Raw genomic sequence first — 27,397 nt, 5'->3', positions numbered from 1 at the left:
ATAGATTTGACTGAGAAAATGAAACACCTATGCTGCAGGGAAGTCTCGTATCTACGACGTCATATTATGAATGACGTCATCAAATAATGTGTATGCAGGTATGCAGTCAATCAAAATGGACATCACATAGACTCTGAAAAGGTTTTCCTCAACGCGACTAAAGAAGAGCGGAAGCACAAAAGTTCTGAATAAGTAACTTTCTGTGAAAATCTTTAAAGGCATGTTTCCCTTAGAAGACTTTTCAGAGTTATGAAATACATTGAGTTGGTAATGTAAACAATAAACATGTTGTTAGTTCTTAAAACTATAAACATGTAGCTTGTATTGTAAACAGGTGATTTACATGTACAGTTTTTGTTACATGCGAAAATAGATTTATCTTATTTACTCGTTGTATAATAAATCATCAAATTGGTCCGAAGGTCTCTCCTTAAATTAGTCTGTACATGAGTACGGGATTAATAGGTTTTACTTGGATATTTCGTTTAAATATTTATTCAGAAATTAATTATTTAAATAATTCACAAGAACCGCATCGTTTGCGATTAACAGTCTGTATCACTTGAAAGTGTAAATATCCATACCCTTGTTTACAAATTATGTATGTAATAAAAAATGTCACTCACAAAATAATAATTAGCAATCAGTTTTAGATAATTAATGTATAATTTTGAAAGAATATGAAAATGCATAGTGGACTTTTAAAAGACAACAATTTCCTTGTCGTTAAACATATAGGAAACACGGACAAATTCCGTAAGAAATATATATAAATACATAAAAATCATCAAGCAATGACTATTGTTTCCTTGTATTTCTTTCTGCAACAAAACGCATGCAGCATAAAGATGAAAGTAGCCTCTACTGGAATTCAAAGCAAGCATTGTAAGTCTTGTATTGGAAACGCATCTACCATGACAGAGAGGAAGACTATGAAAGTTCAGTGAAGACACAAGGGAGTTTTTTTTACAAATTATCTCCCTTAGACCGCTGTCGCAATGTCTAAGTGTACAAGTTAACAGGTGTACCTAATGAACAAAACATTACATATTTTCTCCATAACATTGAAAAAATGTAATGATTAACTTCTATAGCGTAAAGAAAGGAACCAGTACCCGTTATTTATGGATATTGTTGTATGTTTAGTATAGAGTGCGTATACCAAACTGTCACACCGAGCGGATGCTCCATTGCCTGTCCTGGTGATACGATACAATGTCACATGTTTCCAATGGTTCGGAGGAATCTTAGGGAGACAAGATGTCAAGTCCGTTCTCAATGTCTCGAGTTTAACTTTTTGTCAGGCGCATGATTCAATTAATTTGGTATAGGTCCAAAACTCATACAAGTTTTCACGAATACCTTCCAAAATAAACTACACACTAATATTTGACAGGCTGCTTACACAATACAAAGGATTAATGCATTGACATAATTAATTACTTTAGAAATATACAGTATAATTGACTTTCTCTATAAATGTTTTACTTTTTATCAATATTGTCAGTCAGAAAAAAACACATCTTTATATTTGGTTTGTATAATTTTGCAATACATGTTGTGATATTTAAGCATTCTAAGGGCAATTCTGGAATAAAAACACGCTTATTATTTAATATACAATATTAAAAGTCAATTAGATAAAACATACCAATGAATAATGATATATGGTACATCCACATCATTACTATGGCACTTATAATTATCATTTGATAGTAGAAAAATGAATGACACATTTTACCAGTGGAATGTAACAATTAAAACCAATAGAAAATGTCTAAAGCATACAAAATATACAGTGCATCTGAACAATATTATTGATTTATTTAAATAAGTTCGATAAAATCAACAGATCAAGTGAAGCATGACGAATGCATTATATTGCCACTTTGCCGTAAAAACATTTAGATGCACTCAGATATTTGCATTGTTGGTAGTTCCCTGTTACAAAACAATTTTAACATTGGTCACAGGGATGTACTAGGAGAATAGTGATGTCGGTTTAAATGTTTCCAGAGTCGGTAGAACTCTTCTGTGCTTCTACACCTGCGTCTATGACAACGACTATAGCAACGCGTAAACCAGAACTCTATCGTAAAGGTGGTCTTCAATTATGTTGTTTTTAATCAGACAGTGATGCACACTAATGCATATTTCATTATCAATGCCATAAAAGCCGTCATCTAGCCGCACCTCTCATACATCAGTATGTAGGCGTCCCCATCGTTTGTAGCTGCTCCTTCATCACTCGTCCAAACCATTGAGTCACTGATATGATACCAGACATCGTCAGCTGTATCCTCAGGTGCTACTGTCGGGGACATACTCTGACTGTGAGAACTCTCCTGCCAAAACTTCTTGATGTCAGTCTCTACTCGTTCTGGGTCCGTCCACTCAGTCAGGAGGAAGTTGTCATGAAGAGAAGATGCATTCTGGTGACTAACTCTGACGAAGGCAGTGTAATGACCGCCGTGGATTGATCCACCGTGACTCACCACTCCATACAATCTGAACCAGGTACGCGCAGAGGTGTTTCCAACCTGATATAAATAGACAGTATATTATTATATTTTTTACGACAGTGGTTACGCTCGCAAAGACATATTCATGTATCATGAATAAATTCGGCCACCTGGGTCATGTAGTAAAAATCATGTTTAAAACTAATATAATATATAACCCTCTTGGGGATACTATAGGAGAATCTCAATCAGTTGTCAAACACGAGGACAGGTGAGTATGTGGTCACTTTAAAGTCTGACACCCCACCTACACCTTCAAGCGAGTCACTGATGTTTTCTCTTACCCTAATAAAACTGACATAATGCAATGTTGACGCTACCGCCTAAATGCAATTGTCGACGTGACGTCATAAAATACATGTAGCTTTAACCGGGAATTCGCCGATATCTTACAGCGGGAAAGCTCGAGTTCTATAAAATCCAGACGGGGTCTATGAGCCCGTAGACCCCTCCTAACCAAGAGGTAACGAATTTGTCACCCTGAACATCTTTTATTCCTTTTTTTCTGCAAAGCTATATGTCACCTTTTTAGTTTAAGTTGTACTTGACCAAAATAGCCCCTACCGGACACTTTTTTCGGCAATATTTCGGACACTACACAACCATCTTTGAAATAAGCACCATAGCGGCCCCATTATTGCCTGTTTCACTGAGTTTGCTGTCAATTAAGTAGGCTATTTCATCCTGTGAATGATCGACACCCCTCAAACGCGTGTGTGTGCATGCCGGAGCCATCTTTGTTGTTATGAAGAGAGATTCTAGTTTTAGTTATTTCCCCTTGCACGTGCTTTTATAGACTTTGACAGAGCCAGATATATAATCAGAAAGAGTGTTACAAATTAGAAGGATAACCATGATCATTATACAGCGAAATAAAACGGGAATAAAATTTGAATCATTCGATCAAATCCATGTTTTGAAGTTTATCATATCAATTCATATTTGTTGGCATTGCATCCTTATTAAAACCTTATGAAATGCGTTGTCTTCAAACTTACATTTTGTTAATAATTAACACATTTTTTTATTTACCTCAACCATCTGGAGAGCGGAAGAACAAAATGGTGCCATGTTTAGATACTTTGGATATGTCACTCTCTTGGTTACCTTCCGTAATCCCCCATAGCCATCCTGTAACAGTGAATGAGTAAGTGTTAGATTAATGCTAAATCAAATCCCAGCCTTAACAGTAAAACCATCACCAGTCTGTCATTATTATTACGAAAGTTATGAACATATTATTGTATTTAATTGCCAATTACCTACTGTCATCGAACCAGAAGATTGATTCTCTATGAGAGTAATTGCTAGGTTCAAGAGAGGAAAGAGCATATGACTTGTTTTACCTTTTCCATCTTGTTGATGTGAACCACAAGTACTGGTGGAAGAGCGATGATCAGTAACTTCCTGCGAGTGTGCTTCCCTATCAACAAAAATATGTCAGAGTAAACCTGCGCATCATTCCGTCTGAATTACAAAAGGCGTAGCTGTTCGTTTGTTGTTGATCATGTTGAAACAGCAATGGTCACGTGTAAGTACTATGTGTTGATTTAATTGAACAAATTGGAAACGGTAAGACAACAACAGAAACTAAGATGATAGCAAAATAGGATAGAGATCATGCTACCCATACATACTATGGAGGCATAACCAAGCGTTTGTAGATATGCTACCTGATATGCAAGATCGATCACCTGTAAAACCGCCATCAGCGATATAACACACAATGTGCATAAAGCAGTGCGGCGCTGAAATCCTGTTACTAGGAATGCGATAATTTATCAATCAACAGAGCGCATTTATCTCAAATTCTCATACTCTAAGCAGCCTATTTTAAAATGTTAAAGCCGTAAAAATGATCAATGGATATTATCGATGTTTTATATTGCCTGAAAACTAGTGTATATAGTAGATTTTATAGAAAAATATATACCACGTTTAACTGAATTGGAAGAACCGCAGGTACGGCAGCCGATCATACATTCATCCCAGATTTCTTCTTCTGTCAGTTCAAACAGTCCTCTTTCGAGGTCAGTTGGGTTTTCATTCATCATTTCCAAAGGCTGATGTGGCAGTGTTGTGGCGATCGACTGTTGTTCATCTATTGCTATGTCCTCCGATAGAAAACTGTTAGTTAATTCGCATTTGTCCTTGCAGTACTTTTCATTGGCCGCTTCTGCAAATGGTTGACTGTTTTCAGTCTCATGTTTACATTTGTCGGGTTCCAGATTTTCCTTTTCAGGTAGTATATTATCTTTCTGTGTTTTCTTATCAAACTCAAATGTCTCGTTGACATTTTCAAATTTTTGATCGTGTGTTATAGAAAAGTGGAGCTGATCGTTTTGTTCAGTAGTTGGCAAATCTTCTTGTATTTGAGGATCCTTTAGTGTTCTACCAATTTCAGACGGTGCGTTGTCGTGATGTTTGCCAAGGGTTTTTGTTGGAGCAACTTGGACCAGATCCTCTCGTGTTCCTATCATTTCAGACGATGCGTTTCCGTAATGTTCATCAAGGTGATTCAATTGAAAATTCTGAACTGTTTCCTCTAGTGTCCCACCTATTTCAGACGGTACGTTTCCGTGATGTTCACCAGGCTTTTCCGATTGAGCGATTTTGGCCGGATCCTGTAGTGTGACACTAATATCAGACGATGCGTTTCCGTTATGTTCATCAAGCTTTTCCGTCTGAGCAACTTTGGCTGGATTCTCTACTGTTCCATTCATTTCTGACGGTGCGTTTTTGTTATTTTCAACACGGTTTTCTGTTTGAGCATCTTGGACCAGATCCTCTCGTGTTCCACTCATTTCAGACGATGCGTTTTCGTTATGTTCACAAAAGTTTTCTGTTTGAGCATCTTGGGGCGGATCCTCTAGTGTGCCACATATTTCAGACGGTTCGTCTCCGTTATGTTCATCAAGGTTTCCTGTTTGAGCATCTTGAGCCGGATCTAGTGTTCCGTCCATTTTAGATGGTCCGTTTCCGTAATGTTCATCACGGTTTTCTATTTGAAAATCTTGAACTGGATCCTCTAGTGTTCCACCTATATCAGACGGTGCGTTTCCGTTATGTTCACCAAGCTGTTCTTTTTGAGCATCTTGAGTCGGATCCTCTAGTGTTCCATCCATTTCAGATGTGTCGTTTCTGCAATTTTCATCAAGGCTTTCTATTTGAAAATCTTGAACTGATTCCTCTTGTGTTCCACCTATATCAGTCGGTGTGTTGCCGTTATGTTTAACACGGTTTTCTGTTTGAGCATCTTGGACCAGATCCTCTCGTGTTCCACTCATTTCAGACGATGCGTTTCCGTTATGTTCACAAAAGTTTTCTGTTTGAGCATCTTGGGGCGGATCCTTTAGTGTGCCACATATCTCAGACGTTGCGTTTCCGTAATGTTCATCACAGTTTTCTATTTGAAAATCTTGAACGGGATCCTCTCGTGTTCTACCCATTTAAGACGATGCGTTTCCGTTATGTTCATCAAGGTTTTCTGTTTGATCATCTTGAGCCGGATCCTCTAGTGTTCCGTCCATTTCAGATGGTCCGTTTCCGTAATGTTCATAAAGCTCTCCTATTTGAAAATCTTGAACTGATTCCTCTTGTGTTCCACCTATGTCAGTCGGTGTGTTGCCGTTATGTTCCCCAGGCTTTTCCGATTGAGCGATTTTGGCCGGATCCTCTAGTGTGCCACATATTTCAGACGGTGCGTTTCCGTTATGTTCATCAAGGTTTTCTGTTTGAGCATCTTGAACCGGGTCCTCTAGTGTTCCACCCATTTCAGTCGGTGTGTTGCCGTTATGTTTAACACGGCTTTCTGTTTGAGCATCTTGGGTCGGATCCTTTAGTGTGCCACATTTCTCAGACGTTGCGTTTCCGTTATGTTCACAAAGGGTTTCTGTTAGAGCATCTTTAGGACGATCCTCTAGTGTGCCACCTAATTCAGACGATACGTTTCCGTTATGTTCACAAAGGTTTTCTATTCGAGCATCTTGAGCCGGATCCTCTAGTTGTCCGTCCATTTCAGATGGTCCGTTTCCGTAATGTTCATAAAGCTCTCCTATTTGAAAATCTTGAACGGGATCCTCTCGTGTTCTACCCATTTCAGACGATGCGTTTCCGTTATGTTCACAAAGGTTTTCTGTTAGAGCATCTTGAGGCGGATCCTCTAGTGTGCCACCTATTTCAGACGATGCGTTTCCGTTATGTTCATCAAGGTTTTCTGTTTGATCATCTTGAGCCGGATCCTCTAGTGTTCCACCTATTTCAGACGGTGCGTTTCCGTTATGTTCACCAAGCTGTTCTTTTTGAGCATCTTTGGCTCGATCCTCTAGTGTTCCATCTATTTCAGACGATGTGTTTCCGTTATGTCCATCAAGCGTTTCCGATTGAGCAACTTTTACTAGAGTCTCTACTGTTCCACTCATTTCTAACGGTGTGCTTTTGTTATGGCCTGTTTGAGCATCTTGGGCCGGATCCTTCAGTGTTTCATCCATTTCAGACGGTGCGTTGACGTAATATTTGCCAAGGTTTTTTGTTTGAGCAACTTTGGCCAGATTCTCTCGTGTTCCACCCATTTCAGACGATGCGTTTCCGTTATAATCATCAAGGTTTTCTGATTGAGCATCTTGAGCCGGATCCTTTAGTGTTCGAACCATTTCAGACGGTGCGTATCCATAATGTTTATTAAGCTTTTCTGTTTGAGCATCTTGAGCCGGTTCCTCTAGTGTTCCGTCCATTTCAGATGGTTCGTTTCCGTAATGTTCATCACGGTTTTCTGTTTGAGCATCTTGAACGGGATCCTCTAGTGTTCTACCCATTTCAGACATTGCATATCTGTTATGTTCATCAAGCTTTTTCGTTTGAGCAACTTTGGCTTGATTCTCTTGTGTTCCACTCATTTCTGACGGCTCGTTTCTGTTCTGTTCTTCAATGTTTTCTGTTTGAGCATCTTGGGCCGGATCCTCTCCTTTTCCATCCTTTTTAGAAGATCTGCTTCCGATATGTTCATTAAGGTTTTCAACAACATTTTGTTCGTCTAAATCCATATTTTCCTTTTGTTTTTTTCCTGTTTTTCCGTGCATAGCCATGTTCCTTCTGGTTTTTTTCTTCTTCCTCCTTTTTTTCTTCTCTTTGTTGATTTCAGGCTGTTCAGGTAAATTCTCCTGTCCGGCACTATCTTCCAGAGGCCGTAATTCATTTTCCTGTCCTTTTTCGTCTATGGTATTGGCAAACAATTCCTTTTATAAACAAAACGTTTAGAATGTAATTTCTTATATTACGTCAAAGACATTTCTATACTGTAATATTTATACACTGATTTGTTAATGATATGAAAAATATATGAAGTACAAAAAAGCAGGCTAAATTTACAGAAATTAGAAACAACCCATACTTTTCTCAGGTATGTACACTTTTCTTTCCTATCAAAAGTAATAATAATAATAATAATAATAATAAATCGAGGTTCTTATATACCGCTTTATTACAACCTAGTTTGTAGATCGTCTCAAAACGGTTCACAAATTATTATCCGTGGTAATAGGGCCTTTGCAATTAGCCAATATCTTTCTCAACTCATCGGGGAGCAACCAGCCAGTGCTGCCATTTCGGTGCTCACAGCTAGCATTCAGCAGTTCTAGCCCTGCCCAACCACGTACTCATTTACAGCTGAGTAGACTGGAACAAGTGGAGTAAAGTATCTTGCTCAAAGATACAACAGAGTGCCGTGCCGTGACTCGAACCCGCAACCCTTCAGTCACGAGCCCGACGTCCTACCACTAGACTATCGTGCCTCCTAATGATAGACTGACATATAACATTTGATTACATATTCAAATGATTATTATTTTTCAAATACGAAATTAATGATTTTTTTCACAATCATTGTTTTTGTTACGTACGTTTTTTGATGTTCTCGTGTGAGTAACCGTGGTATCATTGAAAGTTCCATCATCATGCTCAGCGTCACTACTTTTGCGTTTGACACCAGTCACGGGTTTAGTTTTCTGTAAGCCAAAATATTTGTAATTATTTAGTACAGGGAGCGTAGGCTGTAAATAAACTTTACATGCAAGTCGAAAATATTCAAGGGATAGCCCCTCTATTTTAGTCAGGTAACGAGATGACGGTTCAATAAAAGTAACAGCCTGGAATTTGCATAGGCGTTGGTTAACTCTGCCAGTATCAACTGTTCATGACGTCACATAATTGTGTCTCGTTCGCGCAAAATTTGCATAGCTCCGCCCACTTTTTAAGTTTAATGATCAGTTGAGGAGACGATAACTCTAGTTTACAATGTAGACTGTAGATATATGGGCATGTATTGAAATAATTGTTACACCAGCTGCGCCTTTTGAAAAAAGAAACCTGAAAATACTCAAATTTAAAATCCTGTTTTAGATAATTTTAAGAAATCTCAATCTGATACAAGTATGTAGCTGTAATGAAATGTATTTAGAAATAAAATCGATATCCTTTAATTCTCTCTATCAATAAAGCAAAAAAATAGATACACACGACTGTCCGCTAGGCCTTTCTGCCTTCTTGGGCTTCTTCGGACAGACTGATGTTTATACGTTACAGTCAGTTACATGTCTGATTTATTTGTATAGTATTTACCGTTTAAACTGTCTGTGGTTTAGGTGTATAGTACTTTACAGGTTGAACTGTCTGTGGTTTACGTGTATAGTATTTTACTGTTTTAACTGTCTTTGGTTTAGGTGTATAGTACTTTACCGTTTTAACTGTCTGTGGTTTACGTGTATAGTAGTTTACCGTTTGAACTGTCTGTGGTTTACGTGTATAGTATTTTATCGTTTGAACTGTCTGTGGTTTAGGCGTATAGTAGTTTACCGTTTGAACTGTCTGTGGTTTACGTGTATAGTTCTTTACCGTTTGAACTGTCTGTGGTTTAGGTGTATAGTACTTTACCGTGTGAACTGTCTGTGGTTTAGGTGTATAGTATTTTACCGTTTGAACTGTCTTTGCTTTACGTGTATAGTATTTTACAGTTTTAACTGTCTGGGGTTTAGGTGCATAGTACTTTACCGTTTGAACTGTCTTTGGTTTATGTGTATAGTATTTTACCGTTTAAACTGTCTGTGGTTTAGGTGTATAGCATTTAACGTTTAAACTATCTCTGGTTTAGGTGTATAGTATTTACCGTTTAAACTATCTCTGGTTTAGGTGTATAGTATTTACCGTTTAAACTGTCTGTGGTTTAGGTGTATAGTATTTTACCGTTTGAACTGTCTGTGGTTTAGGTGTATAGTACTTTACCGTTTGAACTGTCTGTGGTTTACGTGTATAGTATTTTACAGTTTTAACTGTCTGGGGTTTAGGTGCATAGTACTTTACCGTTTGAACTGTCTTTGGTTTATGTGTATAGTATTTTACCGTTTAAACTGTCTGTGGTTTACGTGTATAGTATTTTACCATTTGAACTGTCTGGTATTTAGGTGTATAGTATTTTACCGTTTGAACTGTCTGTGGTTTAGGCGTATAGTTGTTTACCGTTTCAACTGTCTGTTGTTAACGTGTGTAGTATTTTACCGTGTAAACTGTCTGTGGTTTAGGTGTATAGTAGTTTACCGTTTAAACTGTCTGTGGTTTAGGTGTATAGTAGTTTACCGTTTCAGCTGTCTGTGGTTTACGTGTATAGTGTTTTACCGTTTGAACTGTCTGTGGTTTACGTGTATAGTATTTTATCGTTTGAACTGTCTGTGGTTTAGGCGTATAGTATTTTACCGTTTCAACTGTCTGTGGTTTACGTGTATAGTAGTTTACCGTTTCAACTGTCTGTGGTTTACGTGTATAGTAGTTTTCCGTTTCAACTGTCTGTGGTTTAGGTGTATAGTACTTTACCGTTTTACCTGTCTGTGGTTTAGGTGTATGGTACTTTACCGTTTTAAATGTCTGTGGTTTAGGTGTATAGTACTTTACCGTTTGAACGGTTTACGTGTATAGTATTTTACCGTTTGAACTGTTTGTGGTTTACTTGTATAGTATTTTACCGTTTTAACTGTCTGTGGTTTACGTGTATAGTATTTTACCGTTTAACTGTCTGTGGTTTACGTGTATAGTATTTTACCGTTTTAACTGTCTGTGGTTTAGGTGGATGGTACTTTACCGGTTTAACTGTCTGTGGTTTAGGCGTATAGTACTTTACCGTTTGATCTGTCTGTGGTTTAGGTGTATAGTACATTACCGTTTGAACTGTCTGTGCTTTAGGTGTATAGTACTTTACCGTTCTAACTGTCTGTGGTTTAGGTCCCGGAACACTGACACTGGTGAATCTCTGGAACGTCAACTCCACCTTCAAAATATTATCATTTATTGAATGGTCGTATTGTCAGAGTACATCTGCTCTTGAACAAAAAGGTGTATAGTACTTTACCGTTCTAACTGTATGTGGTTTAGGTGTATGGTACTTTACCGTTTTAAATGTCTGTGGTTTAGGTGTATAGAACTTTACCGTTTTAACTGTCTGTAGTTTAGGTGTATAGTACTTTACTGTTTGAACTGTCTGTGGTTTACCTGCATATTGTTTTCCCGTTTCAACTGTCTGTGGTTGAGGTGTATAGTACTTTACCGTTCTAACTGTCTGTGGTTTAGGTCCCGGAACACTGACGCTGGTGAATCTCTGGAACGTCAACTCCACCTTCAAAATATTTTGAACTGTCTGTGGTTTAGGCGTATAGTACTTTACCGTTTGAACTATCTGTGGTTTAGGTGTATAGTAGTTTACCGTTTGAACTGTCTGTGTTTTAGATGTATACTATTTTACCCTTTGAACTGTCTGTGGTTTACCTGCATATTGTTTTCCCGTTTCAACTGTCTGTGGTTAACGTGTATAGTATTTTACCGTTTAACTGGCTGGGGTTTACGTGTATAGTATTTTACAGTTTTAACTGTCTGGGGTTTAGGTGTATAGTACTTTACCGTTCTAACTGTCTGTGGTTTAGGTACCGAAACACTGACACTGGTGAATCTCTGGAACGTCAACTCCATCTTCAAAATATTATCATTTATTGAATGGTCGTATCGTCAGTATACATCTGCTCTTGAACAAAAAGGTGTATAGTACTTTACCGTTCTAACTGTATGTGGTTTAGGTGTATGGTACTTTACCGTTTTAACTGTATGTGGTTTAGGTGTATGGTACTTTACCGTTTTAACTGTATGTGGTTTAGGTGTATGGTACTTTACCGTTTTAAATGTCTGTGGTTTAGGTGTATAGAACTTTACCGTTTTAACTGTCTTTGGTTTAGGTGTATAGTACTTTTCCGTTTCAACTGTCTGTGGTTGAGGTGTATAGTACTTTACCGTTCTAACTGTATGTGGTTTAGGTGTATGGTACTTTACTGTTTGAACTGTCTGTGGTTTACGTGTTTAGTATTTTACTGTTTTAACTGTCTGTGGTTAACGTGTAAAGTATTTTACCGTTTGAATTGTCTGTGGTTTAGGTGTATAGGATTTTACCGTTTTAACTGTCTGCGGTTTACGTGTATAGTAGTTTTCCGTTTAACTGTCTGGGGTTTACGTGTATAGTATTTTGCCGTTTAACTGTCTGTGGTTTTCGTGTATAGTATTTTACCGTTTTAACTGTATGTGGTTTAGGTGTATGGTACTTTACTGTTTGAACTGTCTGTGGTTTAGGTGTGTATCATTTTACCGTTTAAACTATGTCTGGTTTAGGTGTATAGTATTTTGCCGTTTAACTGTCTGTGGTTTTCGTGTATAGTATTTTACCGTTTTAACTGTATGTGGTTTACGTGTATAGTAGTTTTCCGTTTAACTGTCTGGGGTTTACGGGTATAGTAGTTTCCCGTTTCAACTGTCTGTGGTTGAGGTGTATAGTACTTTACCGTTCTAACTGTATGTGGTTTAGGTGTATGGTACTTTACCGTTTTAAATGTCTGTGGTTTAGGTGTATAGTAGTTTACCGTTTGAACTGTCTGTGTTTTAGATGTATACTATTTTACCCTTTGAACTGTCTGTGGTTTACGTGTTTAGTATTTTACTGTTTTAACTGTCTGTGGTTAACGTGTAAAGTATTTTACCGTTTGAATTGTCTGTGGTTTAGGTGTATAGCACTTTACCGTTTGACCTGTCTGTGGTTTAGGTGTATAATATTTTACCGTTTTAACTGTCTGCGGTTTACGTGTATAGTAGTTTTCCGTTTAACTGTCTGGGGTTTACGGGTATAGTAGTTTCCCGTTTCAACTGTCTGTGGTTGAGGTGTATAGTACTTTACCGTATTAACTGTCTGTGGTTTAGGTGTATGGTACTTTACCGTTTTAAATGTCTGTGGTTTAGGTGTATAGCACTTTACCGTTTGACCTGTCTGTGGTTTAGGTGTATGGTACTTTACCGTTTGAACTGTTTGTGGTTTACGGGTATAGTATTTTACCGTTTTAACTGTCTGTAGTTTAGGTGTATAGTACTTTACAGTTTTAACTGTCTGTGGTTTATGTGTATAGTACTTTACCGTTTGATCTGTCTGTGGTTTAGGTGTATGGTACTTTACTGTTTGAACTGTCTGTGGTTTAGGCGTATACAATTTTACCGTTTGAACTGTCTGTGCTTTAGGTGTATAGTACTTTACTGTTTTAACTGTTTGTGGTTTAGGTGTATAGTACATTACCGTTTCAACTGTCTGTGGTTGAGGTGTATAGTACTTTACCGTTTTTACTGTCTGTGGTTTAAGTATATGGTACTTTACCGTTTGAACTGTCTTTGGTTTATGTGTATAGTATTTTACCGTTTAACTGGCTGGGGTTTACGTGTATAGTAGTTGCCCGTTTCAGCTGTCTGTGGTTTAGGTGTATGGTACTTTACCGTTTTAAATGTCTGTGGTTTAGGTGTATATTACTTTACCGTTTTAACTGTCTGTAGTTTAGGTGTATAGTACTTTACCGTTCTAACTGTCTGTGGTTTAGGTCCCGGAACACTGACGCTGGTGAATCTCTGGAACGTCAACTCCACCTTCAAAATATTATCATTTATTGAATGGTCGTATCGTCAGTATACATCTGCTCTTGAACAAAAAGGTGTATAGTACTTTACCGTTCTAACTGTATGTGGTTTAGGTGTATGGTACTTTACCGTTTTAAATGTCTGTGGTTTAGGTGTATAGTAGTTTACCGTTTGAACTGTCTGTGGTTAAGGTACCGGAACACTGACACTGGTGAATCTCTGGAACGTCAACTCCATCTTCAAAATATTATCATTTATTGAATGGTCGTATCGTCAGTATACATCTGCTCTTGAACAAAAAGGTGTATAGTACTTTACCGTGTGAACTGTCTGTGGTTTAGGTACCGGAACACTGACACTGGTGAATCTCTGGAACGTCAACTCCACCTTCAAAATATTATCATTTATTGAATGGTCGTATCGTCAGTGTACATCTGCTCTTGAACAAAAACAAACACGTGTATAATGATGACTTTACTAATATGATACATACATACATACATACATACATACATACATACATACGTGCTACTATGCAATCTGTTCGACATAATTAACAATCATACGCACGTGCTCACAAGATTCGTAGTACCAGACTGTGACAAAAGTGCCTCCTACAAGCCTTGATACTGGTGACTTATTCATAAGGACCTCGTTGTCTGAAACAAAAATTAAAAAGTAATGCTTACTTTACAGTTAGAATGCTGTATATAACAAGCTGATCATAAAATACGTTGTAACTTATATATCACATATACTCCACAGTCAATAATTATGTACGAAACAATAGAGAAGTAACAATATAATTACACAACTAAGAATAACGTTGTAGGTAGGAGTAGCACTGAAAATAAATGATGAAGTAAAGTTTATTACCTGTCATCTGACTGTTGTCTTCTTGCTAAAATAAGTCAAATATTAATATTAATAGCATCACTTAATCAATTCATATGGCTACATTGTACGTTATTATGTTCTAATAATAAGTATATTAAGATAGGTAGTTAATTACAGTAACCCCCCCCCCCCCCCCCCCCCCCCCCGCGCGCAGAAAAGAAAAAAACTAAAACTATGGCGTTATAAAGGGGTTAGGCGATAAATTGAGTGAAACATATGAAGAAATTCTTATGAAAAGGGGACTGTTTGCAGTTAGCGAGGTGGTAAATGAAGAAATGGGCAATATACATACAAGGTACTGAAAGTCCAAAATGGTTTATGTTATTACAACATGACGTACATAATAAGGATTTAAATAATGTTCTGTAACAGCAGTTAATTATAACGACATACATATATGATGTAGTGTGTATAATGATACGTTCTGAAATACCTTTTATATGCTGCTCATGTAGTTCTTAAATACACAATGTCCAATAACATCTGTACACATTTTTGATTATTTCTAATAACAATTGGGTTTTTTATCGTCTATTATTTTAAGACGCTGTTTAGATGTCCGATACATGTTATTGAGAACTAACCCGTGCCCTCCAGCACACAGAGGTTTAACCGTTAGAAAAAGCTCTCTTCTTACGGGTACGTCAAAGCTGGTTGTTAATTTTTTTATATCAATATCACATACTTGGAGGGGTGCCAATCTCGCCATATTCTCCACGCCCTCGATCAGAGTGTTGTACATCTCGAAGCTGTCTTGTTGCCGGTAACCAATAAACTGATCATTGCTATATAATATTAACATAAACTACGTCATTTCCGGACGGTTACAGTACATATCCGATGTAGTCACACATTCATACATATTGTAAAATTTAACCACATTGACAGCGCCTTTTCATAATTTAAATGTACGTCACATCTTCAGCTATCAGAATTCAAATTATCTAAAAGAAATGGTTTACATAACTTGTTTTCGGCTGTCGTTACAGAATGTCGTTACTCTGTCAGTATCACTTTTGAGGTTTATATCAGATGGTATTTTGCCATGACATTACCTCATGAGATAACAAAATAAGGTTTCTAATTAAATGGTTAAGATGTCATGTTTTACATCAGATTTCCAATTTTCTTTTTCCGTAAATTTCTGTTGACCAATAAAAAATATGTTTGATGTTAAACGATGTGATCCTTTCAAATATTAATTAAGCAAATGGTTATTCGCGATAGCAGTGTTGGGGATTCTCGTAAAGGCTACATTTAGAAAATGACCTTCTACGGATAAGCAGACTATAGTTTTTTGAGAACTGACCACGTGTATATGATTCGGCCAATGGTATTGCGAAAAAATGTCACGTACATTATTTCACCAAAGTGATGTTTTGTTATAAATTTATAAAGATGATACTATGTAACGTTTGCTACTATGGCGTCAAAATAATCACGTCCGGCACGACAGTGACGCCAACTTAAAAAAAATATTTAAATTGCCTTTTGAAAGTCTTTCTTGAAACCTATTTATTGACATACATCTTTTCTTCATGGAGTGTATCAAACATGAAGCGAACTTATTTCTATATTTCATCGTCGGAGGTTCAGAATTGCAACTATGAACATTCTTTAAAGTGTATATATCATATACATGTAAATCTTAGGTTTATGTATAAATGTCAAAGAATACAATATCACAATGACAGATGTTCTGCAAAGGAACATGTTCATTTTTTTCATAATGTTCTTTTTAACTGTCTATCATACAATGCTCAAAATAGCAGTAAGCATGACTTCTATGATAAAGCATTCTTACAGCTTTCTGGCCTCCTGTAGTACGTTTCCCGGGAGATAATGAGGTAATGTCATCCTGATACCTTTTTGTGTATGAACGTTCAAAATGAGCCGCAACAATCGTGCTGGTACGTTATCCATGTTGAGAAATTCTTTCTGTTTATTACAAAATGTAAGCAGTGTTATTTACACAATCACATGGTTTTATTTTAAGAACGTATTTTTTTTTGTGATGACTACGCTTAACACTTATATTTCAATAAATCTGGTTTTGTTCTTACGAAACATTGATGTAATTATGTCAACAAAATAAGTGTTATGTTAAACCCTTTTCTTTCTTTTTGTTATCATTCGTTCAATTAAAATATTAATTCGATTAGATGAAGCTGACATATATGTATATCTATTTTGTCGTTTCCTACTGATTTCCATAACTGCTCAGCAAGCTGTTGTCCTAACAATGGCGTCCAGCTCAGAACCTGCAAATACGATATCGTTTTACTTCGTATTATAGGATTGGTTGAAGTATGATAGGATTGGTTGAAGTATGATAGGATTGGTTGGTATGATAGGATTGGTTGAAGTATTAAAGGATGGGTTGAAGTATGATAGGATTGGTTAACAGTAATTAGGAAAATGCACCACCACACTATAAATAGACACAAAAATGATCTGCAGTCGATACAGTTAACAATAAAAACTAAATATAACCAAAATGAAAAGGATCATTTCAACATGTGGCGGCCATCGTGCTATGTCTGACGTCATATCCGCGAGAGTACACATGTTACTAACACTCAACACAGTGTTACAGTCGTTCATCATTATAGACGAAGAACAATAATAACGCCGACGCCTCAAAACCTGGCATAATGATGAAATCTCAAAAGATGACATAAGACCAAAATCTCAAAAGATGACATTAGACCAAAATCAATCTCAAAAGCTGACATTAGACCAAAATCTCAAAAGCTGGCATTAGACTAAAATCTCAAAAGCTGTCATTAGACTAAAATCTCAAAAGATGACATTAGACCAAAATCTCAAAGGCTATCATTAGGCTGAAATCTCAAAAGCTGATATAAGGTCGAAATATCAAAACCTGACATAAACTCGAAATCTCAAAGGTTTGCATTATACTTTAATTTCAAATGCTGGCATTAGGCAGACATCTAAAAAGACATTATACCGTTATGAGGACTAGTAATACTTGTTTTTTTTCTATTTTTTCTTGGTACTCTGTTTGAGAAGTTTTACCATTTAAATCAGACAGTTCACATTTTCATGCAGACATTTACAACAATATATTAATAAATAATGGCAATGTAAATGAGATATAGATAATTAGAATATATTTGAGAAATGAAAACGATAACGGTGAGGCGTATATATAATAAAAAGGAATTAAACACGAAAGAAATAAGTGAATCAATGCGTAAACAGAAAATGATTATAATACCTGAAGGAGTGAATTCAAGTAACACGTGTTCCCCAGATTTGGTAAGCCCTGAAAATTGAATATATTTATTTCAGGCTACATGCACGAACAGAATAACAAGCTATATATAGCTATCCATATAGACTGTAAATGTTGTTACAAAATTCTAAATATAAGTTTGTTCAGTAAAATAGCAGTTCTAATTATATAAATGCTAAATTATATAACTAGCATGTATGCCGTTCATAGCATGTACCTTATAAAAGTATGCTACATCATGGCGTTGGCTTAAAAATCAAATTCGTAATTATTGATTACTCGTTAAGTTTCACACATCAGTCCCTAGTGAAGTACAATTGATATTTTACTTCAATTAAACATTGATAAACTTCATCTCATTACATAGAATACTGACAATTAAAAATGGATCAACTTCATCTGATATACACAGAATACTGACAATTAAGCATTGATCAACTTCATCTGATTACACAGAATACTGACAATTAAACATTGATCAATTTCATCTGATTACACAGAATACTGACAATTAAACATTGATAAACTTCATCTAATTACACAGAATACTGACAATTAAACATGGATCAACTGCATCTGATTCTTAGAATACTGACAATTAAACATTTATTAACTTCATCTGGTTATACAGCATAATGACCATTAAACATTGATCAACTTCATCTGATTACACAGAATACTGACAATTAAACATGGATCAACTGCATCTGATTCTTAGAATACTGACAATTAAACATTTATTAACTTCATCTGGTTATACAGCATAATGACCATTAAACATTGATCAACTTCATCTGATTACACAGAATACTGACAATTAAACATTGATAAACTTCATCTGATTACACAGAATACTGACAATTAAACATGGATCAACTTCATCTGATTCTTAGAATACTGACAATTAAACATTTATTAACTTCATCTGGTTACACAGCATACTGACCATTAAACATTGATCAACTTCATCTGATTACACAGAATACTGACAATTAAGCATTGATAAACTTCATCTGATTACACAGAATACTGACAATAACTCAATCAACTCATATTTTTCTAACTTTGAATTTTGTAACGCTTACCGTTGGTTGATTGTTAGGTGTTATACAGCCGGGTTCCTTGAATTTCTTAACAACTTCACGTAATACCTGAAACAATGTGCCCTTGTTAAATCGATTCTCATAATGAAACAACATAGTATACTCACTCTCCTTAACAATCAAAAATATTAATTTGTTGAATTCGTGTTTATAGCATAAACACAGAACAACGTCTGAAAATGAAAGGTATCGATTAGTATACTTTCTTTGTTAAATTGGTTACGATTTCAACTGAGGGAATAATCTTCATATCTGTAGTGTTTTGGTTTATAAAAACAACTCACTGAATTAAACGATTACACAAACAAAAAGAAATATTTCTATTATAATATATACAACATTTGATAAAGCGCCCTATCAAGCTAACCTAAGCCACTCTTAAGTGCTTGACAATACACAGATACACAATTAATACAATTAGCATATACATTAATCAATACAATTTTGAGGAATTCGCAGGAGCTGCCTTATCAGGCGCTAACTACTAGTCCTATGCCACCTGGCTAATATCTCCTTATGTGTGTATGCCTGCGTGTGTGCAGGAGATGCAATGTAATACATGCACTTCAACAGAACCATGTAAGTAATCATTATAACACGATGTCTATATCATTTGAAACAATTCGCCAGAAGCTTTTTCTTCTCTGTACCTGTTTTCTTTTTTCTTCCTGTTTTCTTCTTTCTTCATGTTTTCTTGTCTCTTCCTGTTTCCTTTGTTCTTCTTGTTTTCTTCTTTCTTCCTTTTTTCTTGTTTCTTCCTGTTTTCTTGTTTCTTCCTGTTTCCTTCTTTCTTCATGTTTTTGTCTTTCTGTTTCCTGTTTTAAGGAGTTATATTTAATTAAAACTAGCATTAATACAGTAACCACGTGTCGTTACATAAAAACGACACAGACAATATTTGAACCAAACTATTCGGAAACAAATAAATATTACCTTTTGTTGTTTTCTAGGTTTTTGCATTAAACTACCCTCTTTCTTTAGTCTTTTCTAGTTTATCATTATTCGTAAGCATTAAAATGTTGTAAATTCAATTATATCTGATTGGAAAACGTCAGATTGTGCATATTTATGTTGATATCAGGGTCTACATCAGTAAGTTATTTGTAAAGAAGCATTCCGTTATTGACTATTGTTTTGATTTACCTCTTCATGTTGTATTCGGTCACACTCTTTCTGTTTCCTATTCTTTTTACCGTCTTTTTCCTCTGTCCGCATGCATTTCTGAAACTATTTATCAACAATACGAAAATACAAAAATATAAATAATGATGACCGTACAAATAACTGTATCGTATACAACCATAACCTATTATAACACTTTGGCGACATAAACGAACCAGTTGTACATATAGAATATACAAGGATAAACAAAACACCCCAAAAAAAAAAAAAAATCATTTTGAACCGCATTCATTCCCTGTAAACTGTCTACCTGATATACAAAATACTTTCATGATCATCAGTATTTGCAAACTAATACGATTAAGGGAGAAAATTCAACATAACACAAAAGGTCAGTAAAAATATACCTACTATAACCTCATCTCACAATTGCAAACATTGCATTCTATTTTATAATTACGAACAACAGTAGTTTTGACTATAAACCTTTTGTTGAGGAGGCTGGTCGTCGGACTGCTTTTCTTCGGCTTGCTTAAGTGGTCTTTTAAGTTGCATGATCTAAAAAAGAAATATAATTATTACAATAAGGCTGCGTTGTTCACAAAAGACATTGTATTTTCAGCCTGAAAAAAAAAAGATGATTACATTGCGAATCGTACTTTAGAAATGTCTATTTTAATATATATATGTAAGGAAGTAATAACGACAGTACAGTCTACAAAATGTGTCAAACTTTCAAGGCAATTCGCCTCTTTGTGGTAGGCATTTAACAGTTGTCACGTCTGACTGTGCATTCGCCTCTTTGTAGTAGGCATTTAACAGTTGTAACGTCTGACTGTGCATTCGCCTGTTTGTAGTAGGCGTTTAACAGTAGTCACGTTTGACTGTGCATTCGCCTCTTCTTAGTAGGCATTTAACAGTTGTCACGTCTGACTGTGCATTCGCCTCTTTGTAGTAGGTATTTAACAGTAGTCACGTTTGACTGTGCATTCGCCTCTTCTTAGTAGGAATTTAACAGTTGTCACGTCTGACTGTGCATTCGCCTCTTCGTAGTAGGTATTTAACAGTAGTCACGTTTGACTGTGCATTCGCCTCTTTGTAGTAGGCATTTAACAGTTGTCACGTCTGACTGTGCATTCGCCTCTTCGTAGTCGGTATTTAACAGTAGTCACGTTTGACTGTGCATTCGCCTCTTCTTAGTAGGCATTTAACAGTTGTCACGTCTGACTGTAAATTCGCCTCTTTGTAGTAGGCGTTTAACAGTTGTCACGTCTGACTGTAAATTCGCCTCTTTGTAGTAGGCGTTTAACAGTTGTCACGTCTGACTGCATTCGCCTCTTCTTAGTAGGCGATTAACAGTTGTCACGTCTGACTGTACATTCGCCTCTTTTGTAGTAGGCGTTTAACAGTTGTCACGTCTGACTGTACATTCGACTCTTCGTAGTAGGGGTTTAACAGTTGTCACGTCTGACTTTGCATTCGCCTCTTTGTAGTAGGCATTCAACAGTTGTCACGTCTGACTGTGCCTTCGCCTCTTTTGTAGTAGGCGTTTAACAGTTGTCACGTCTGACCGTGCATTCGCCTCTTTTGTAGTAGGCGATTAACAGTTGTCACGTCTGACTGCATTCGCCTGTTTGTAGTAGGCATTTAACAGTTGTCACGTCTGACTGTCCATTCGACTCTTCGTAGTAGGGGTTTAACAGTTGTCACGTCTGACTTTGCATTCGCCTCTTTGTAGTAGTCTTTTAACAGTTGTCACGCCTGACCGTGCATTCGCCTGTTTGTAGTAGGCATTTTACAGTTGTCACGTCTGACTGCATTCGCCTGTTTTTAGTAGGCATTTAACAGTTGTCACGTCTGACTGCATTCGCCTCTTTGTAGTAGGCGTTTAACAGTTGTCACGTCTGACTGCATTCGCCTCTTCTTAGTAGGCGATTAACAGTTGTCACGTCTGACTGTACATTCGCCTCTTTTGTAGTAGGCGTTTAACAGTTGTCACGTCTGACTGTGCATTCGCCTGGTTGTAGTAGGCATTTAACAGTTGTCACGTCTGACCGTGCATTCGCCTCTTTGTAGTAGGCATTTAACATTTGTCACGTCTGACCGTGCATTCGCCTGTTTGTAGCAGGCATTTAACAGTTGTCACGTCTGAATGTGCATTCGCCTCTTTGTAGTAGGCATTTACCAGTTGTCACGTCTGACTGTGCATTCGCCTCTTCGTAGTAGACGTTTAACAAACAGTTGTCACGTCTGACTGTGCATTCGCCTCTATGTAGTAGGCATTCAACAGTTGTCACGTCTGACTCTGCATTCGCCTCTTTGTAGTAGGCATTCAACAGTTGTCACGTCTGACTGTGCATTCGCCTGTTTGTAGTAGGCATTCAACAGTTGTCACGTCTGACTGCATTCGCCTGTTTGTAGTAGGCATTTAACAGTTGTCACGTCTGACTGTGCAGTCGCCTCTTTGTAGTAGGCGTTTAACAGTTGTCTCGTCTGACTGCATTCGCCTCTTCTTAGTAGGCGATTAACAGTTGTCACGTCTGACTGCATTCGCCTCTTCTTAGTACGCGATTAACAGTTGTCACGTCTGACTGTACATTCGCCTCTTCGTAGTAGGCGTTTAACAGTTGTCACGTCTGACTGTAAATTCGCCTCTTTGTAGTAGGCGTTTAACAGTTGTCACGTCTGACCGTGCATTCGCCTCTTTGTAGTAGGCATTTAACATTTGTCACGTCTGACCGTGCATTCGCCTGTTTGTAGCAGGCATTTAACAGTTGTCACGTCTGAATGTGCATTCGCCTCTTTGTAGTAGGCATTTACCAGTTGTCACGTCTGACTGTGCATTCGCCTCTTTGTGGTAGGCATTTAACAGTTGTCATGTCTGACTGTGCATTCGCCTCTTTGTAGTAGGCATTTAATAGTTGTCACGTCTGACTGTGCATTCGCCTCTTTTGAAGTAGGCGTTTAACAGTTGTCACGTCTGACTGTAAATTCGCCTCTTTGTAGTAGGCGTTTAACAGTTGTCACGCCTGACTGTGCATTCGCCTCTTTGTAGTAGGCATTTAATAGTTGTCACGTCTGACTGTGCATTCGCCTCTTTTGAAGTAGGCGTTTAACAGTTGTCACGTCTGACTGTGCAGTCGCTTCTTTGTAGTAGGCATTTAACAGTTGTCACCTCTGACTGCATTCGCCTCTTTGTAGTAGGCATTTAAAAGTTGTCACGTCTGACTGTGCATTCGCCTCTTCGTAGTAGACGTTTAACAATTGTCACGTCTGACTGTGCATTCGCCTCTTTGTGGTAGGCATTTAACAGTTGTCATGTCTGACTGTGCATTCGCCTCTTTGTAGTAGGCCTTCAACAGTTGTCACGTCTGACTGTGCATTCGCCTGTTTGTAGTAGGCGTTTAACAGTTGTCACGTCTGACTGTAAATTCGCCTCTTTGTAGTAGGCGTTTAACAGTTGTGACGTCTGACTGCATTCGCCTCTTCTTAGTAGGCGATTAACAGTTGTCACGTCTGACTGCATTCGCCTCTTTGTAGTAGGCGTTTAACAGTTGTCACGTCTGCCTGCATTCGCCTCTTCTTAGTAGGCGATTAACAGTTGTCACGTCTGACTGTACATTCGCCTCTTTTGTATTAGGCGTTTAACAGTTGTCACGTCTGACTGTACATTCGACTCTTCGTAGTAGGCGTTTAACAGTTGTCACGTCTGACTGTGCAGTCGCCTCTTTGTAGTAGGCGTTTAACAGTTGTCACGCCTGACTGTGCATTCGCCTCTTTGTAGTAGGCATTTAATAGTTGTCACGTCTGACTGTGCATTCGCCTCTTTGTGGTAGGCATTTAACAGTTGTCATGTCTGACTGTGCATTCGCCTCTTTGTAGTAGGCATTTACCAGTTGTCACGTCTGACTCTGCATTCGCCTCTTTGTAGTAGGCATTCAACAGTTGCCACGTCTGACTGTGCATTCGCCTCTTTGTAATAGGCATTTAATAGTTGTCACGTCTGACTGTGTATTCGCCTCTTTGTAGTAGGCATTTAACAGTTGTCACGTCTGACTGTGCATTCGCCTCTTTGTAGTAGGCATTTAACAGTTGTCACGTCTGACTGCATTCGCCTCTTGTTAGTAGGCATTCAACAGTTGTCACGTCTGACTGTGCATTCGCCTCTTCGTAGTAGGTATTTAACAGTAGTAACGTCTGACTGTGCATTCGCCTCTTCGTAGTAGGTATTTAACAGTAGTAACGTCTGACTGTGCATTCGCCTCTTCGTAGTAGGTATTTAACAGTAGTAACGTCTGACTGTGCATTCGCCTCTTTGTCGTAGGCATTTAACAGTTGTCACGTCTGACTGCATTCGACTCTTGTTAGTAGGCATTCAACAGTTGCCACGTCTGACTGTGCATTCGCCTGTTTGTAGTTGGCATTTAACAGTTGTCACGTCTGACTGCATTCGCCTCTTGTTAGTAGGCATTCAACAGTTGTCACGTCTGACTGTGCATTCGACTCTTGTTAGTAGGCATTCAACAGTTGCCACGTCTGACTGTGCATTCGCCTGTTTGTAGTTGGCATTTAACAGTTGTCACGTCTGACCGTGCATTCGCCTCTTTGTAGTAGGCGTTTAACAGTTGTCACGTCTGGCTGTGCATGCGCCTGTTTGTAGTAGGCGTTTAACAGTAGTCACGTCTGACTGTGCATTCGCCTGTTTGTAGTTGGCATTTAACAGTTGTCACGTCTGACTGTCCATTCGCCTCTTTGTAGTAGGCATTTACCAGTTGTCACGTCTGACTGTGCATTTGCCTCTTTGTAGTAGGCATTTAACAGTTTTCACGTCTGACTGTGCATTCGCCTGTTTGTAGTAGGCGTTTAACAGTAGTCACGTCTGACTGTGCATTCGCCTCCTTGTAGTAGGCGTTTAACAGTTGTCACGTCTGGCTGTGCATGCGCCTGTTTGTAGTAGGCGTTTAACAGTAGTCACGTCTGACTGTGCATTCGCCTGTTTGTAGTAGGCATTTAACAGTTGTCACGTGTGACTGTGCATTCGCCTCTTTGTAGTAGGCATTTACCAGTTTTCACGTCTTACTGTGCATTACCTCTTTATGTTGTATTCGGTCAACTCCTGCGGCATCTTCAGTTTGTTTCCCAATAGTTTGACCATCTTTTTCCTCTGTCCCCATGTATTTCTGAATCTGTTTAACAACAATTCAAAATTACAAAATTCTATTTATAAATAATGATGACCGTACAAATAACTGTATCGTATACAACCATAACCTATTATAACACTTTGGTGACATAAACGAACCAGTTATATATATAGAGTATACAAGGATAAACAAAACACCCAAAACAATAAGTTATCATTTTGAACCGCATTTATTCCCTGTAAACTGTCTACCTGATATACAAAATACTTTCATGATCATCAGTATTTGCAAACTAATACGAATAAGGGAGAAATATTCAACATAACACAAAAGGTCAGTAAAATTATACCTACTACAATCTCATCACACAATTGCATTCTATTTAAACGTTACAAACAACAGTCATTCTGATAATAAACCTTTGGTTTAGAAAGCTGGTCGTCAGACTGTTTTTCTTCATCTTCCTCAAATTGTCTTTTAGGCTGCATGATACGTTGTATGTTGTATATTATCTAAAAAGAAACATAGTTATTGCATTAAGGATGCTTTGTTCACATTAGACATCGTATTTTTAGCTTGAAAAGAAAACGATAATTTCATTACGAATCGAACTTTTGAAAGGTCTCTGTTAACAACAGTGCTTGTAAGGGAATATGGCAAATGTTCAAGGCAATCCGCCTCCTTTTCATTGTAGAAACATGAACACTTACATAACACAACAAATAACAAAGAGATACACATTAACTATGAAACAATACTGCAAAACAATAAATGGCAAAAAATAGCCATCATCAAACGCATACCATGATAGAACAAAAACTAGAATGTGAATCCAGAGACAAACTTGTGTACCCGTATATCTCTCAAACCATAGCGATTGTCTTCGTTTCGATTAAAAAATATATATTTATTATTTGTATTGCCATATTAAGATATATATCAATGATTAATTGATTAATGTCAATGAGAATAATAAGTATTTATATTGACTCTTATTTAATATCAATGATATTAAAATGCAAGATAAATCAAGCCTGCTGGAGAGACTCTTTGAAGACTCCACTTCTTAAACTCCCTATTGTAGTTCTGTACTAAGATTTTTTTCAGTGATTGTATTCGATTACAGAATACAGGTTTATCTGTTGTTACATTAGGGGTAGGGGTAATCTTTCTTTATAAAAGGGACTGGAACTGTTTGACGTGATTTGTTCAAACCCATCTTAGCTTGTAGTGCCAAAATGCATCAAAACAATGATTTTGTTTTTAAACATACACAAGATAACTTAAGATTGCTTACTTTCGAGATAAATTTGACTGTAAATAATCCCAGACTTATTTTCTTAGCCGACCTGTTTCAAATCAGACTTGTTATCAAGGTTTTAAAGTACTTAAAGGTACCGAGTAGCTATCCTTCGATATATTTCTGATCTGCAGGGTCAAACCGACATTAAAAACCATGCACGTGGTGCAATAGATCGATAGCATATGCCAAAGCGAAAGCGAAAGTAGAAATCATTTTTTTAAGGGTAAATTGATTATCAAATCGAACTGTCGATACAAATTGCACCTTCAGTTCCATGTTTACAAACTGATCATTATATTAAAAGAGTTTGCTTTCTTGATAATGAACGTAATCCTTATTATGAAAGTTTAAATAGAATACATCAAGAACAGAAATGTGAACGAATCAGTTCACACTATAGCTACCTGTGCAGATATATCTCCAACAAACGGACAATTCACTCTACCTGTGCAGATATATCTCCAACAAATGGACAATTCACTCTACCTGTGCAGATATGTCTCCAACAAACGAACAATTCACTCTACCTATGCAGATATATCTCCAACAAACGGACAATTCACTCTACCTGTGCAGATATATCTCCAACAAACGGACAATTCACTCTACCTGTCCAGATATATCTCCAACAAATGGACAATTCACTCTACCTGTGCAGATATGTCTCCAACAAACGAACAATTCGCTCTACCTATGCAGATATATCTCCAACAAACGGACAATTAACTCTACCTGTGCAGATATATCTCAAACAAACGGACAATTCACTCTCCCTGTGCAGATATATCTCCAACAAACGGACAGTTCACTCTACCTGTGCAGATATATCTCTAACAAATGGACAATTCACTCTACCTGTGCAGATATATCTCCAACAAACGGACAAATGGATTTGACAATGTAGAATAATACTAAGGCTTCCTTGTCCATGGCGACAATAGTACAGGACCAACCATTTAGCGCATATACGTGATGTCACATGTCTCAGCGTAAATTCCCACTTTCGTTTCTTAATACGAAATCATGACTGTATGTTATCTTCAGAACATTTCTATGAAGGCTGAATGTCGGGA

The 27,397-nt window shown here is 37.3% G+C and overlaps 2 protein-coding genes across 2 annotated transcripts; both read right to left on the bottom strand.

The window, feature by feature from the left end:
• Window positions 1–1,805: 1,805 nt before the first annotated feature.
• Window positions 1,806–5,971, bottom strand: LOC110467459 (ubiquitin carboxyl-terminal hydrolase 16-like). The gene is made up of 4 exons (XM_021524645.1): window positions 4,456–5,971; window positions 3,869–3,945; window positions 3,555–3,653; window positions 1,806–2,540 (listed from the first exon to the last, which is right to left on the bottom strand). The coding sequence occupies exons 1-4, from the start codon at window positions 5,969–5,971 to the stop codon at window positions 2,184–2,186; spliced, it is 2,049 nt and encodes a 682-aa protein (XP_021380320.1). The 3' UTR covers window positions 1,806–2,183.
• LOC110440418 lies at window positions 5,972–27,397 on the bottom strand. The gene is made up of 16 exons (XM_021483488.1): window positions 27,180–27,397; window positions 25,441–25,533; window positions 24,968–25,063; window positions 20,364–20,435; window positions 19,899–19,982; window positions 19,406–19,570; window positions 18,738–18,803; window positions 17,635–17,682; window positions 16,598–16,654; window positions 16,198–16,331; window positions 15,079–15,178; window positions 14,373–14,397; window positions 14,067–14,155; window positions 13,815–13,883; window positions 8,420–8,524; window positions 5,972–7,756 (listed from the first exon to the last, which is right to left on the bottom strand). The coding sequence occupies exons 1-16, from the start codon at window positions 27,252–27,254 to the stop codon at window positions 5,972–5,974; spliced, it is 3,063 nt and encodes a 1,020-aa protein (XP_021339163.1). The 5' UTR covers window positions 27,255–27,397.

This window comes from Mizuhopecten yessoensis, unplaced genomic scaffold (genome assembly GCF_002113885.1).
Source record: "Mizuhopecten yessoensis strain PY_sf001 unplaced genomic scaffold, ASM211388v2 scaffold1749, whole genome shotgun sequence".
NCBI lineage: Eukaryota > Metazoa > Mollusca > Bivalvia > Pectinida > Pectinidae > Mizuhopecten > Mizuhopecten yessoensis.
The sequence above is the reverse complement of the archived record's forward strand: the minus strand, read 5'-3'. Positions and strand labels throughout refer to the sequence as shown.